At 36.6% G+C, this 14,056-nt stretch overlaps 2 protein-coding genes across 5 annotated transcripts in view; both read right to left on the bottom strand.

Moving 5' to 3' along the window:
* Nucleotides 1–262: 262 nt before the first annotated feature.
* Nucleotides 263–7,452, bottom strand: LOC103516008 (AP-2 complex subunit mu). 4 transcript variants are annotated; one of them, XM_008480960.3, is made up of 8 exons: nucleotides 7,236–7,452; nucleotides 5,387–5,571; nucleotides 4,703–4,865; nucleotides 3,817–4,035; nucleotides 3,117–3,408; nucleotides 2,301–2,534; nucleotides 1,535–1,673; nucleotides 263–1,094 (listed from the first exon to the last, which is right to left on the bottom strand). In XM_008480960.3, the coding sequence occupies exons 2-8, from the start codon at nucleotides 5,561–5,563 to the stop codon at nucleotides 987–989; spliced, it is 1,332 nt and encodes a 443-aa protein (XP_008479182.1). In that variant the 5' UTR covers nucleotides 5,564–5,571; nucleotides 7,236–7,452; the 3' UTR covers nucleotides 263–986. The 4 variants fall into 4 exon arrangements, with proteins under 4 accessions (XP_008479182.1, XP_026684325.1, XP_026684324.1 ...); XM_026828524.1 differs by lacking the exon at nucleotides 7,236–7,452 and adding an exon at nucleotides 6,752–6,780; XM_026828523.1 differs by lacking the exon at nucleotides 7,236–7,452 and adding an exon at nucleotides 6,462–6,574.
* A 3,883-nt stretch (nucleotides 7,453–11,335) lies between these two features.
* Nucleotides 11,336–14,056, bottom strand: part of LOC103516013 (leucine-rich repeat flightless-interacting protein 2) — a 20,354-nt gene continuing 17,633 nt past the window's right edge. The window contains 2 exon segments of the mRNA XM_026828529.1: nucleotides 11,336–11,619; nucleotides 13,011–13,127. Coding sequence (XP_026684330.1) covers nucleotides 13,017–13,127 — 111 coding nt within the window. The 3' untranslated portion in view covers nucleotides 11,336–11,619; nucleotides 13,011–13,016.

The raw sequence follows: 14,056 nt of genomic DNA on the forward strand, positions 1-14,056 counted from the left end.
AGATTAACCCGTTAGTGGTTCAGATTTAACACCGGGTCTCATAGAGTCCACTGCGTCCTATGTATCGCACCCATTTGATCACATCACTATTATTGAGTAATAATAATAATAAACAATTAATGGCAACAATAATTATGATCCGGGGCAGGGCCTCAAAAACTAATGAAAATAAAATCATATCTGTAAGTAGGTACTATAATAACATATTGAAAATAGTATTCGAATTATTAGATGTAATGGAAAATCGAAATGTAATCGCCACGAGTGGTATTGGGTTTATTTTAGTTTAGGCTGCCAATTAACATTAAAAATGTTTTTCTTTTAAAATTTCTTTAGTTTTTTTCATATTTTCATTTCTTTTTAATTTTTTTGGACTGCCCGAATTGGACTAAAGAGAGTATTTTCTTTTTGCCAGAAGTTCAGATAAAGTCTAAACAATCCAAGGATATGAGATTAATAATAAATAATGTCTTGGAGATAGGTCTCATATGGTTATTGAAGGTCATTTAAATTACTGCTGATATCCAGGAAGATGGTTCTTGTAACAGGACAATGGATCAGACAGATCCACAAAGCTGCTTTGCACTTTCCAATTTGAAGTCAGATTGATTTTTATTACCCGAGCAATCAGAAACAAGAAAGTTCTTCTCGGATTTGTCGAGAGTCTACTATCTGAATGGTTTTTTATTTCTCACACCCATATTTCTGAACAAAGTACTGACTCAAGTAGCACTGAAGCAATCTGAAGCCATCAACTCCAAACATCTGATGGGCCAAAATTGATTTCAGTCTGACTTGAGAATATTTGTTTATAAATACGAGAATTTTTGTCATGTCAACCCATTAGACACAAGTAATTAAGATCGATTTTTGATTATCAACCAATGAGATATAGTTCAGTGGGCTAACCTCAGAAAGGACAAAGTCAGTTTGTAGATTGTAAAGTGCAAAGCAGCTTTGTAGATTAACCCGTTAGTGGTTCAGATTTAACACCGGGTCTCATAGAGTCCACTGCGTCCTATGTATCGCACCCATTTGATCACATCGTGGTCTGAATAGTTTAATTTCGGCTCGAACACCTTCAGATAGCGCACCTGAAATATTATTAACAAATACATAGGGTATTAATTAAAATGCCGACAAACCTTGAAATTCTATTTTTGTAAATCCTCTCAAAATGGTCCCGAAAGCAAAGAGAGAAGGAAGACAGCTGTTCCCAGAATGAACCTTATCCGTGTAGGATAAAATCCGCCCCGGGCGGGTATCGAACCCGCGACCCAGCACTTACAAGACAGACGCTACCCTCCAAGCTAACTAGGGTGGCTGAGAAACTTATTTGAATTCGAAATAATGAGAATACCAGAAAGTGTTTTTTTTTCCGAATGTCGGAGATTTGACCATTAGGTTATATTCCTATGACCAACGCCAATGGAAATTAGAGTGGAACTTTGCTTTTTTATTCCAAACTCTAGGGCTCAAACCCAGGACCCTCAGGACTAAGTAGCAAGATTAATATTTCAGACAGATGGCTTACCTTGAAACCAGACGGGGCGAAGGGCACCTCAAAGTTCATAGATATGGGAGGCCGTGTCCATTTCTTCTTAGTGTCGGTTTCGAGCAGTTCTATTTCCGCAGATAGCTGGGTCTCCTTCATACCTGCCATACGTTTGATCCTGATAATATAATGAGAAGGATTTTGTTAGCATTGATTTTTATTAATATTGATTTACGATGTCGAACTTTCTTGACTTGGCGGGGCGGAGTGCTACCGCGCTACTTAATTTACAGGGTTTCCTTCAATTTAACCAATTCAAATTAAAAAAAAAAAAAAACTTCAGAGCCAACCAAAGTTAGCTTGGCTTGCAATGCTAGCATGCGTTAGGTCGCAATTATCGCCCGGGGCGAACATTATCCTAAATAGACGACCTAAACAGATAAGGTTCATACTTCTCTAGGAGAGTCAATCTGTCAAGTAGCAACATATTAATAAAGGAAAAGAACAACGTCTTCACTTGACTAGTAACTTGACACAGTTTCCAAAGTTACTAGTCAAGTGAAGACGTTGTTCTTTTTCCTATATTAAGATAAGGTTCATTCAGGGAACAGCTTTCAGCTTTATCCTATCCTATCCTGCTTATTTCTTCTATTTCGGGACGATAAGACCTTAGCAGTTACAGTTCCTTCTATCAAAACTCACTCTCTCTTTCTATGTCTGTCGGTCTGTATGTCTGTCTGTCTCTCTCTCTAAAAAAAAGCAGGTTAACACTTTCCGTCTCCGCTGTCCAAGTGTACACACTTACTTCCACACGATCGCATTCTCCGAAGCCTTATACTTGGCTTTCCCCTTGAGACAGATCAACTGTACGCCCGACGTATTGAGTGGGGTCGGGATTCGAACCTCGATCTTCTGCCCAAGCAGAGACGCCTTGAACTGGGACTTGAGAACCACCTTGACTTCCATTTTGGTGCGAGTCGCCTCTCGTACGAGTGGAATCACGCGGAACGGCAGAGCGATGTCTTTCGTGGTGCGATATCTGGGGACGAGAGGAAGCGAATGGGTTAAATGAGAACTGAAGAAAAATACTGTAGTAATAGAAAGTAAAAATACCAACTTCTGAAGGAGCCTGTGTGTGATATCAGGGGACGTGAGGAAGTGAATGGTTTAAATGAGAAATTGAGAACTGAATCATAGAAAAAACGGGAGAAAAACTAGTTTGTCCAAATAAAAAAGGTTTTTGTGCTTTCTGTCGAACTTACGATGGTAAATTTTCATGTTGCCACTGGGATTCGTGTCTGATCAACGTTCTACCTCTGATCTACGAGGTCGTGTGACTTTGAAGAAGACAGGCCAAAGATAGATAGCTGAAGGCCATTATCTTGGTGTATAGCTAAAGAAATAAACACTTTCTTTATTTTGTCCTCTGCAATTGGATCAGGCTGGTCTCACACTGCACATGTAGACGCGCGACATTTAGTAGCGCGTAGTTGGCTGCAAAACCAAACCAATGAAAATGATGTAGACCCTCCTAGACTCTACATCATTTTCAAGATTTGGTTTTTCAGCTGACGGCAGTGAGACCAGCCTAACTTTCAAATTCAACCAAGCCATGGCTTACCTCATGAGTTCAAACTCGCCATCGGGCGGTATGAAGGAAATGGAATGTTCCGTTTCAAACTTGGATAGCTTCACGCACTGATGGAACTGACAGTCATCAATGACCACCACTGGTTTTCCCGATCTTCCCACATCATCGCCCCCCGCCACTGTCAGGCCAGAACTCTTAGCTGAACTGCCTCCCTTGGCTTCCATTACAATCTTGTCGTTAATGCCAAACTTGCACTCGGGCATGCCGCTCAGATAGGACTTCATGACAACTTTGCCAGCAACATGGGCAGACAGGGTTTGACCTGAAGAAGAGAGGGATTGGATTTAATAGGCGGCATGTATGTAGTTCTCATACAAGTTCTGTCAAATTTTCCGTCGCTGAGCTTGAAATACAACTTCACTAATCTGAGCTATAACCAGCTGGCAGCTGGTGAGTTCTAACAAGGATGAAACACAACACTTTTGAATTTACTCTTGAGACTGGTGTGGTTTACTGAAATTCTTTTGAAGCATGGGTGAAAGAGCTAGTTCAAAAATTGAATACATGATGAAATAAGGTAAATGAGGATATGAAAAACCACCTACTTAGTTCTTTATTATAAAATCTGAGTGTAGTAGTACTCTACCCTGCCAAGTTAAAAAAAATAATAAATAAATTAATAAAATTGATCAATTAAAATAAATAAAAACAATTGATAGTCAAGCCTTACCTTGAGGTGACATGAGAAGGTTGACATACTCGAGTACATCAAGAAACAGTTCGTTTCTCCGATACTTGATCCCTTCCCGTCTCCATCCAATTTGTCCAGTGACCTGGGATGTGATCTGGGACTGTTCTTCTTTGCTCTGAGATTTGACACCTTGCTGAAGGATAAACGTTTTCAGCACTCCTGTGTCCGAGTTCTGGGGGTAGCCAAAGTCCAATATTTCTGAGGGTGATGGAAAAGAACTTGGGTTAAATGATTTGTAGGTGTTTTCTTTTCTGTCATGTACAATCTTTAGAATATAGGAAGCTCTTCCCCTCTCACTCTCCATACCCAAATACCTATCTTTTTTTTAAGAGCAGGTTAACAAATAGGTACTTTTACCTATATTTGCTTTTCATAATTTTTCACACAAAACATCTCTAGGTGCTTGGTATTGGTATCGGTAAAGGTAGGGCCATCGGCTTTAATAAACGCCCTTGGTCACTGCGAGGGTGCTTACATACCTACTTGGGTTTCTCTTTCTCTCTCTCCCTCTTTGTTCCTTTCTCTTATCACTTTCTGTATCTCTCCCCCTCTCTATTCCTTCATACCTCCCTCTTCTTTTCTTCCTTTTTGTATCACATTGTCCCATTTTATATTGAATTTTTTATCTATTCACAATACTTTTAACTGCCCTTGTTATCTAAATTCCTCACCATCTAATAGTTCATAAATGAGAACAAAGTTGTTTTTGATGTTCTCCTCGGAAATTTTGCCAAAGTAGGATTGCATGACATCGATGAACTTGAGAAGGAATTCAAACACCATTGCAGCATTGAGTCCCATTTTATATTGAATTTTTTATCTATTCACAATACTTTTAACTGCCCTTGTTATCTAAAGTCCTCACCATCTAATAGTTCATAAATGAGAACAAAGTTGTTCTTGATGTTCTCCTCGGAAATTTTGCCAAAGTAGGATTGCATGACATCGATGAACTTGAGAAGGAATTCAAACACCATTGCAGCATTGACATTTTGTTTGGTTACCGCTGCCAACCAAATGTTTGCCCGCTGGAAATGGAAGACAATAATTTTAGACAATCACCTAAATAACATTATTTTTACTTAACTGTCAGAAACAGATGGGGGGGGGAATCAGTAACAGAGTTCCCTACTGAAGAGTTCTACAGTAAAATTATGAGCCAAAATTTTTTGACTGTGCTTTCGGTAAAAATATTCTGGAATGAATACTTACTCTACCTAGATTTGTCATAAATATAGGGTAATGAAATGGTCAGGGTAACCTAATCTCTATTTTTGTCTATAATGTAGATGTGTAGGATGAGTCATCTTTTTCCAGACATGTGAGGGGGAAACCATTTCAGTGGAGGTCTTATCAGGGTTTATGCCACCTCACCAATGTATATGTAAGGAATTATATCAGATCCTCAGCTCTTGGACACTGTGATTAACTAATGTTTCCCCCCCATTTTTTTATTGGCCAATCTGACCACTTGATCTGGCAGTTAAAATTAATCCTGTAGTTTAAATTTTGATTGCAGCCCGACCACAAATGAAGTTGATCTACTTACCTTGATGTGAAAGAATGATGTGCGGGCAATATTGGTGACCGGAGATCTCACTTGTTGTCTAGCATGTATCACATTAACTCGGAATGCATCTACAGCATTTCGTCCAATATCATCTCTGTACACACGAGAGATAAGGACCTCTCCCTTGTGATTGTACACAAACAGGCCACCAATCATATTGATGCCTGAAATGAGAAAAAAGACATCAGTACGGTAGCCCATTCATGAAAGCAACTTTACATACACTTAATATTCCACAACAGTTTGATGTCATGGCAGTTACAGACTATAGTGGTTTTTTTTTTTAATTTATTTTAATTTAACATAAAAACGTGCTGCTCACAATATCGAGTATGTTTTTTTTTTTTTTTTTTTTTTTTTTTTTTTTTTTTTTAAATGAGAAACAAGACATCAGTACTGTAGCCCATTCATGAAAGCAACTTTACACTTAATATTCCATAACAGTTTGATGTCATGGCAGTTACTATAATGGTTAAGCAATGTTAGAAAATGCTTTTCTGAAATACTAGATACCTAGGTAACCTATGAATTTTGTAGAGTTAATATGAAAAAAAGTGGGAAGTTCTTTAAAGGATTAAGATCAGCTATTAGGTCCAAAAGAATGCATTTATTGAGTTCAACCTCTTTTATTACTATAGTGGTTAAGCAATGTTAGAAAATGCTTTTCTGAAATACTAGATACCTAGGTAACCTATGAATTTTGTAGAGTAAATATGAAAAAAAGTGGGAAGTTCTTTAAAGGATTAAGATCAGCTATTAGGTCCAAAAGAATGCATTTATTGAGTTCAACCTCTTTTATGGCTGATCTTACCACTGAGAGTTAATTAATTTAAGGAAACTCATAGGGTCCCATCCAGATTTTTTTTTTCTGCCTCCCTTCCATTTTCAATCTTCTCAATTCCCATACAAATCACACATTTAACCCATCCAGAAGAAATAATACCTACTGTACTTTGACCATCATTATTGGGCTGATTACTGCAAAACATTTCAGTCCGCTTTCTATTTCTCCAAAACCTCTCTACCTTTTCCTTTTAATACCAATAATACTTACCTAACCAATAACTTCACTCGGGTACAAAGCGGTACGATTTACATCCCATTTTCTCATTATTCAAATGAATGGACAAGTTTGATCACTGCAAGGAAAGGGGGTGGCAATAGATAAGGTTCTTACCTCGATATCAAAACAAATCACATATTTTAACCCATCCAGAAGAAATGATACCTAAGTACTCTACTTTTACCATCATTATTGGGCTGATTACTGCAAAACATTTCAGTCCACTTTCTATTTCTCCAAAACCTCTCCTACCTCTTCCCTCTAATACCAATAATACTTACCTAACCAATACCTTCACTCGGGTACAAAGTGGTATGATTTACATTTACATCCCATTATTTTCTCATTATTCAAATGAATGGACAAGTTTGATCACTGCAAGGAAAGGGGGTGGCAATAGATAAGGTTCTTACCTGGGTCCCATACAGATTTTTTTTTTATATATATTTATTTTTGTTGATGCCTCCTTTCCATTTTAAATCTTCTCAATTCCCATACAAATCACTTATTTTAACCCATCCAGAAGAAAATAATGATACCTACTATACTTTTACCATCATTATTGGGCTGATTACTGCAAACATTTCAGTCCACTTTCTATTTCTCCAAAACCTCTCCTACCTCTTCCCTCTAATACCAATAATACTTACCTATACAATAATTTCACTGGGGTACAAAGCGATACGATTTACATCCCATTATTCAAATGAATGGACAAGTTTGATCACTGCAAGGAAAGGGGGTGGCAATAGATAAGGTTCTTACCTCGATATCAAAATGAGAAATCACAACCGAGCCGGGTTGCAGTCAAATTTCACTCACAGAAAACACTGCATATTTCTAACACATTTTCTTCGCCAAGTAGGTGATCCACCAAGAAATGGGCGATAATTTGTTAAAATTAAAGTGTTGGATTTAAAAAGCAAACATTTCAACTCGAAACTCGAATCTTCAAAAGTTGAGAAAATTTTGCTGATTGCTGATGCTGCTCTAGTACTCACTCAAATCTCAAAATCTACATCAGCTGATTGTACAGTGTTGCCTAGTTGCACATATGCAGGTTTGCCAACAGTACAATATGGCGGGAAGATTTAAAAACAAGGAGCAAGGAGGCTAGCAAGTGATGGACTATGGGCAAAAAAAGCAAAAAGTGAAGCTGAAATTTTATTTTAATGGGCTAATGTTGCGATTTTTTTTTCGACTACGAAATATTCCGATTCATTTTTACTCCTATTTAGCTAAGCTCTAGATCGCGGGTTTGATTCCCGGCCGGGGCGAACTTTGTTTTAATCAGATAAGGTTCGTTCTCGGAACGGCTGGCTCTCCATTTGATTTCGGGACGATAATACCTCCGTTTTTATAGCTCCCTCTAACAAACCTCTTCAAAAAGAGTCTATTGGATTACGTTCCATTTGTTATTATTGTGTAAATTAAAAGATTACGTCCTGGGTACCGATTGCCCATGATATAAAATATAGTAAGTAATAAGAAAACACAGATTTTTATGGTTTTTATAATATTGTATATTTTATATAAATTTTTAAAGGTAGGTAGGTAATGATAAATTAGTAAAATAATATATAATTTTTTAATTAATCAAGTAGATAGGTAGATAAAACGTTGATTTTTAGTTAATTTTTCTTTACTAATAGGCCAAACTGTTTCAATTTACAAGTTCATTCGTATTTAATCTATTTATGTAGGTATACGCAAGGTCAGAAAAAGTTGAACCTTCATTTTCTCACTCTATAGAGCCAGCTCGATTGTCCTCACCAGGCTAATTGCAGGAGTAGCACATGGCGAGTATCAACGGTCACCCGTTCAGATACAAACCACGTTCGACGTTGCTTTACTAGAACAGTAATCTATTGGGAACCACGTTAGCACAATTCCCAGTTCTTAACTGTTACTTATTAACGTCAGTATACATAATGATCTTCCAATTATTTGACTCTTTAACTAATATTATTTTCACCAAAATAAACAACCATTGTCTTGCTTTTGTTTCTATTCGTAATACTGATCTCGAAGCGTGAGTTGATTAAACTTCTATTTCTCCATGCCACGTTCGACGTTGCTTTACTAGTATCTATTGGGAACCACGTTAGCACTATTCCCAGTTCTTAACTGTTACCTATTAACTTATTAACGTCAGTATACATAATGATCTTCCAATTATTTCACTCTTTAACTAATATTATTTTCGCCAAAATAAACAACCATTGTCTTGCTTTTGTTTCTATTCGTAATACTGATCTCGAAGCGTGAGTTGATTAAACTTCTATTTCTCCATGGAAGCCCAAATTTGTTGCAAGGGAACGGAAACGTTTGAAGAAGCAATTCACCTAAATGTAGGTCACAGAATATGATTAAATGATCCAGCATGTACCAACAGTTTCCACAATAGTAGTACTAATACTTATAGAGGTTTTATCAAGTGTTTTTCCAAGGACCTACTGGGTTAGTTAGATACAAATCAGGGAAGAAAATTTAATCAACCACACTTCTTCACGCTTGAGAATAGTACAGGACAAAATTTAAGTGTAATTGATAAAGTTTACTAAAGGTACTTCCGTGGTAATTTCACCACAGGGGATAGAATATTCACAAAAGAAAAAAAAAACTCCAAAGAACTTTGGATCTTATGAAGCAATAAGATTAGGTACCTAATAGTAGTAACGTGTCTTACGTACGTATGTACACTTCTACCCATTTTGAGGTTTGCTTGTCAAGTAAGCCTTTACAGGGCCTTTTGTTTTACACAGTTTTGTGTAAAATACAGGGCCTTTTGTTTTACACAGCTATGTGTAAAAAAAAAGTTAAAAAATAATAGTTTTACAAAATTCTACCAATTACAAAATACAACCTTACATCTTCTTACTTACATTGCAACCTATTATTAAATAATAAAAATAATTATAACCAGAGGTTCTTTTACCGGTGCCTCGGTGGCGCAAGTGGTCAAGACATTCCCCTGGTAAACAGGAGGGCGCGGGTTCAATTCCGGTATAAACATGGAATTTATATTATTTTATTTGAGACATTGACCACCTAATAATAAATCCCTCCTCTAAGGGTTAGGTGGTAGAGAACGCATACGATGAGCCATAAACTTCGCCTAGTGGTTATAATTAGCTCCCACTTAAGTGTCTATTACCTATTACAGTTTAATTATTTAAAATTTCGATGTAACAGTTTCATTTAACAGGGAACTAATGTCCGTACTATTCTCAAATATCAACTCATCAACCACATGAAGTATTTCATTTATACAAAATATAAATAGTAAAATTAATAAATAGATGTCTTCGCTATGTACAAGATCTAAATAAAAAGTCAACAAGAAACGACTAAGAGGGGGAAAAAAGTTCAAAGAATTGAATTTTGTTAGATCAACACCCTTTACAAAATGACAATCTTACATACAATATTTTGTTTCTTCAGAAAGTGGATCCCCCCTTCAGACTAAAAGCTTTGTGTCATGTATGTTTTCTTCGTTGTCTTTCTTTTCTCTATTCTGTTCTTTTACTTCTCTCGTGTTTTCCTTTAACTTCTCTACTTCCTCTATGATCATTTTAACATCGGCATCGGCACTTTCACATTATATTATCTTATCCCCACCCCCAACTTGCAATAAAATGTGTTACCTCCCTAGTTGATTGAAGACTAACGCAATAATTCAATGTGATGGAATTCTTTTTTTTTTTTTTTTTTATTTTGTGTGCTTCACCCTCTTATGGTTTCTGATTTACTAAATTTTGATCTGAAATTTAAAATCGACCAATTAGATTGCTGTGGTCTGGGCCAAAACTTTTTTGTTGTTGTTGTTGTAGCAGCAGGCAGCGAGTCATCAAATTTCTACGGTATGTTCTTCTCTGAGATCCAAGTCCAGGAATAAGGCAACATCTTTTGGTTTATCCCAAAGGTCTCGTACTGTCAATGTAGTTGGGTGAGCTGGGCAATGGAACAGATGATGTACATCGTGAGGTCCTGTGTTGCATTGGTTGCACTTGTCTTGGATGTTGGGATCAAGTCTATGCATATAATGATTACTTTTTGTCGATCTTTCATGTTTCTTTTAATATAATAATAATAATAATTATTATTTGTTTGTTTATTTTTTCACAACTCAGACTCTCACTCTTTTCTATCCTTCTTCATTCACTACTCCCAACGAAGAAAATTATCAAGCTCAAGCCTGAAGGGGTTAACAAAATAAAAAATAAAACTTTTTATTAGGTACACAATTTGTAGCCCTGATACTTCAACAATAGACATGTTCCACATACCTACATAACTAAAATTTAGTTAGTTAAAAATCTTACATAATTACGTAAAAACCCTTCTCTGAATTCCAATATTGATTCAGTCCACATAAAGCTGAAAAAAGAGAAAAATACATAATTACGTAAAAACCCTTCTCTGAATTCCAATATTGATTCAGTCCACATAAAGCTGAAAAAAGAGAAAAAAAAATTGCTTCCCTGTTCATTAGACCCACGTTCCAGAAATTTGCACTTTGCAATTCGGACTTTGCAAAAGTTATGACGCAATATTACAGAAGTGGAAAACATCTTGAAAAAATTGCACACCTAAAGGTGTATTTTCCTTTTGGGGAACTTTTGAAAACGCAACCGGTTCCCTTTTGGAAACTGAAATAGAGCCTGTACTAAACCATAGGAGATCCAAGATGGTGCGGCATCGGAATCAGTTCCGTTTCCGAAAGTTTCCGGAAAGGAAAATACACCTAAAAATACTTAATTTTAGTTGCCTGAGTTGAGAGAGCTGCTTCATGTGTTGATTCAGCATTAGAAGCAAGTACTAATTTAGTGGAAGAGGAACTTGAATCAGCAGTATTCAACTGAGCAGGGATGGTAGGGTTGGCATTAGTAGTTGATTCATGTAAATAGGCAGCCGTAGTTGAGTCAACACTAGTTGATTCAGCAGCAAGTACTAATTTAGTGGAAGAGGAACTTGAATCAGCAGCATTCAATTGAGCGGGGATAGAGTTGGCACTAGTAGTTGATTCAGATGGATCAGCAGGAGTAATTGATTCAGCAGCTAGTGGAAGTCTAATGGAAGAGGAAGGAGCAGGGCTACAGGCATAATGTCATCCCGGGTGAGACTGAGGGCCGTTCACACGGTCCACCTGACAAATCAAACGAAAATATTACATTACACTGAAATGGGGGTCTTTTCTGACGAAATTCCTGTATGCGGAGTCCAGTATGTAGGACTATTGTACATTTCCTCCCCAAACGTAAATATTGCTTATTATACCTGCCTCGGTGATGTAGTGGTCAAGACACTCGTCTGGTAAACAGGAGAGCGTGGGTTCAATCCCAGCCTAGGCGAGGTAAATCAAACGAAAATATTACATTACACTGAAATGGGGGTCTTTTCTGACAAAATTCCTGTATGCGGAGTCCAGTATGTAGGACAATTGTACATTTCCTCCCCAAACGTAAATATTACTTATTATACCTGCCTCGGTGATGTAGTGGTCAAGACACTCGTCTGGTAAACAGGAGAGCGTGGGTTCAATCCCAGCCTAGGCGAGGTTTCCGTACCTCGCCTATTTGTCCTCGAAATAATTGGAGAATTTTTCGTCAACCTTTGTCAAAATTTCAAAATAATTTACGAATTTGACCACAATAAATAGCCTACTGCTCGAGTAAATAGCTTTTGCAATCCCATTTTAACAAACAAAAAAATAAGCACTATTATTATTTTCCCCCTTATTTTTCACCATGTTTTCTTCTTCTTCTTCTTCTTCTTCTTCTTCTTCTTCTTCTTCTTCTTCTTCTTCTTCTTCTTCTTCTTCTTCGGAGTAGCACGTGGCGAGTATAAACGGTCACCCGTTCAGATACAAACCACGTTCAACGTTGCTTTACTAGAACAGTAATCTATTGAGAACCACGTTAGCACAATTCCCAGTTCTTAACTGTTACCTATTAACTTATTAACGTCAGTATACATAATGATCTTCCAATTATTTCAATCTTTAACTAATATTATTTTCGCCAAAATAAACAACCATTGTCTTGCTTTTGTTTCTATTCGTAATACTGATCTCGAAGCGTGAGTTGATTAAACTTCTATTTCTCCATGGAAGCCCAAATTTGTTGCAAGGGAACGGAAACTTTTGAAGAATTAATTCACACTTCTCTCTAAATGTAGGTCACAGAATATGATTAAATGATCCAGCATGTACCAACAGCTTCCACAATAGTAGTACTAATACTTATAGAGGTTTTATCAAGTGTTTTTCCAAGGACCTACTGGGTTAGTTAGATACAAATCAGGGAATACTTTCTATTACTAACAGTATAGCGGAGCTATACTGTTAGTAATAGAAAGTATTGCAATCGGTCCAAATTTTCAAAATCGCGAAATGGGTGGAAATATCCGTTTTGGGGTCCCCTGATTCCAAAAAAGTGGTTTTTAGCCCATGGTCTGTACGTTAAGTACGTACGTACGTACAGGTTTAAGGAACTAAATAAGTGATTGATTTTTCCCCCTGCTTCATTATTTGCTTACCTTATGCTACAAATCTTTGAGTAAATTTGATTTTGCATTCTTTAGTTTGTCTAGTCTTCGCTGTAGGTGTGTGTTGGACGTTTCTAATTCTTCTAGCCTAGCGAGTGCCTCTCGTAACTGGAAACAAAATAGAACAGATTGTTCACAAGATTGGAAATAAAATGGAACAGATTTTTCAAAAGATTGGAAACAAAAAAGAACGGATTTTTCACAAGATTGGAAAAGTACATTCAGTGTTCAGGCTTCCTCCAAACCAGTTTCGAATGAAGGAAGGTATAGTTAATTAAAAAGTTTTGTTATTAAGTGGCGATAGCACAATGAATGTACAAAAAAGAACGGTAATGGCTTACCGTATTTTATATACTAGGGTTCTTTGTGTTCAGAATTTGAGCACAACACAAAGAACCCTAGTCAATTATAAAATAAGGTAAGCCATTATTTAATTTGGGTGTCTAATATGAATCTAATTAATAATAAAAAAAGAAGGGATTTTTCACAAGATTGGAAAAGTACATTCAGTGTCCAGGCTTCCTCCAAACCAGTTTCGAATGAAGGAAGGTATAGTTAATTAAAAAGTTTTGTTATTAAGTGGCGATAGCACAATGAATGTACCTCTTCCTGATGGATCAGTTAAGTTAAGAAACGTTGCGCGTGGTTGGTATCCCGATAATCAACCAACTGGGTAATCGCTAATCGCCCGATAATCAACCGTGACATACATAAAACCTGAGCTTTTTTTCGTGCAAAAAATGACCCTTGCAATATATTGTTTTAGTTCTTTTTGAAAATTTCAAGCTAATGGAGGAGTTGCAATTGGGAAAACATTTTTAATAAAAGGTCGATTCCTACGTAAAAAGTTGTGAAAAATCCAAATCCGAGATCAAAACTCCGAAAAAATAACGGTAAAAGGTCGAAAATTCAATTTTTATTTTCCGTTCAAATGAAAGAGTTCAAAGATGTGTGACCTCAAACTGTTTTTTTTTTTTTTTTTTTTTTTTTTTTTTATTAATTTACCTCTTTCTTGGGGGTTTGTTAATTTAAAAAAC

Source organism: Diaphorina citri, unplaced genomic scaffold, assembly GCF_000475195.1.
Source record: "Diaphorina citri unplaced genomic scaffold, Diaci psyllid genome assembly version 1.1 scaffold1463, whole genome shotgun sequence".
Lineage (NCBI taxonomy): Eukaryota > Metazoa > Arthropoda > Insecta > Hemiptera > Psyllidae > Diaphorina > Diaphorina citri.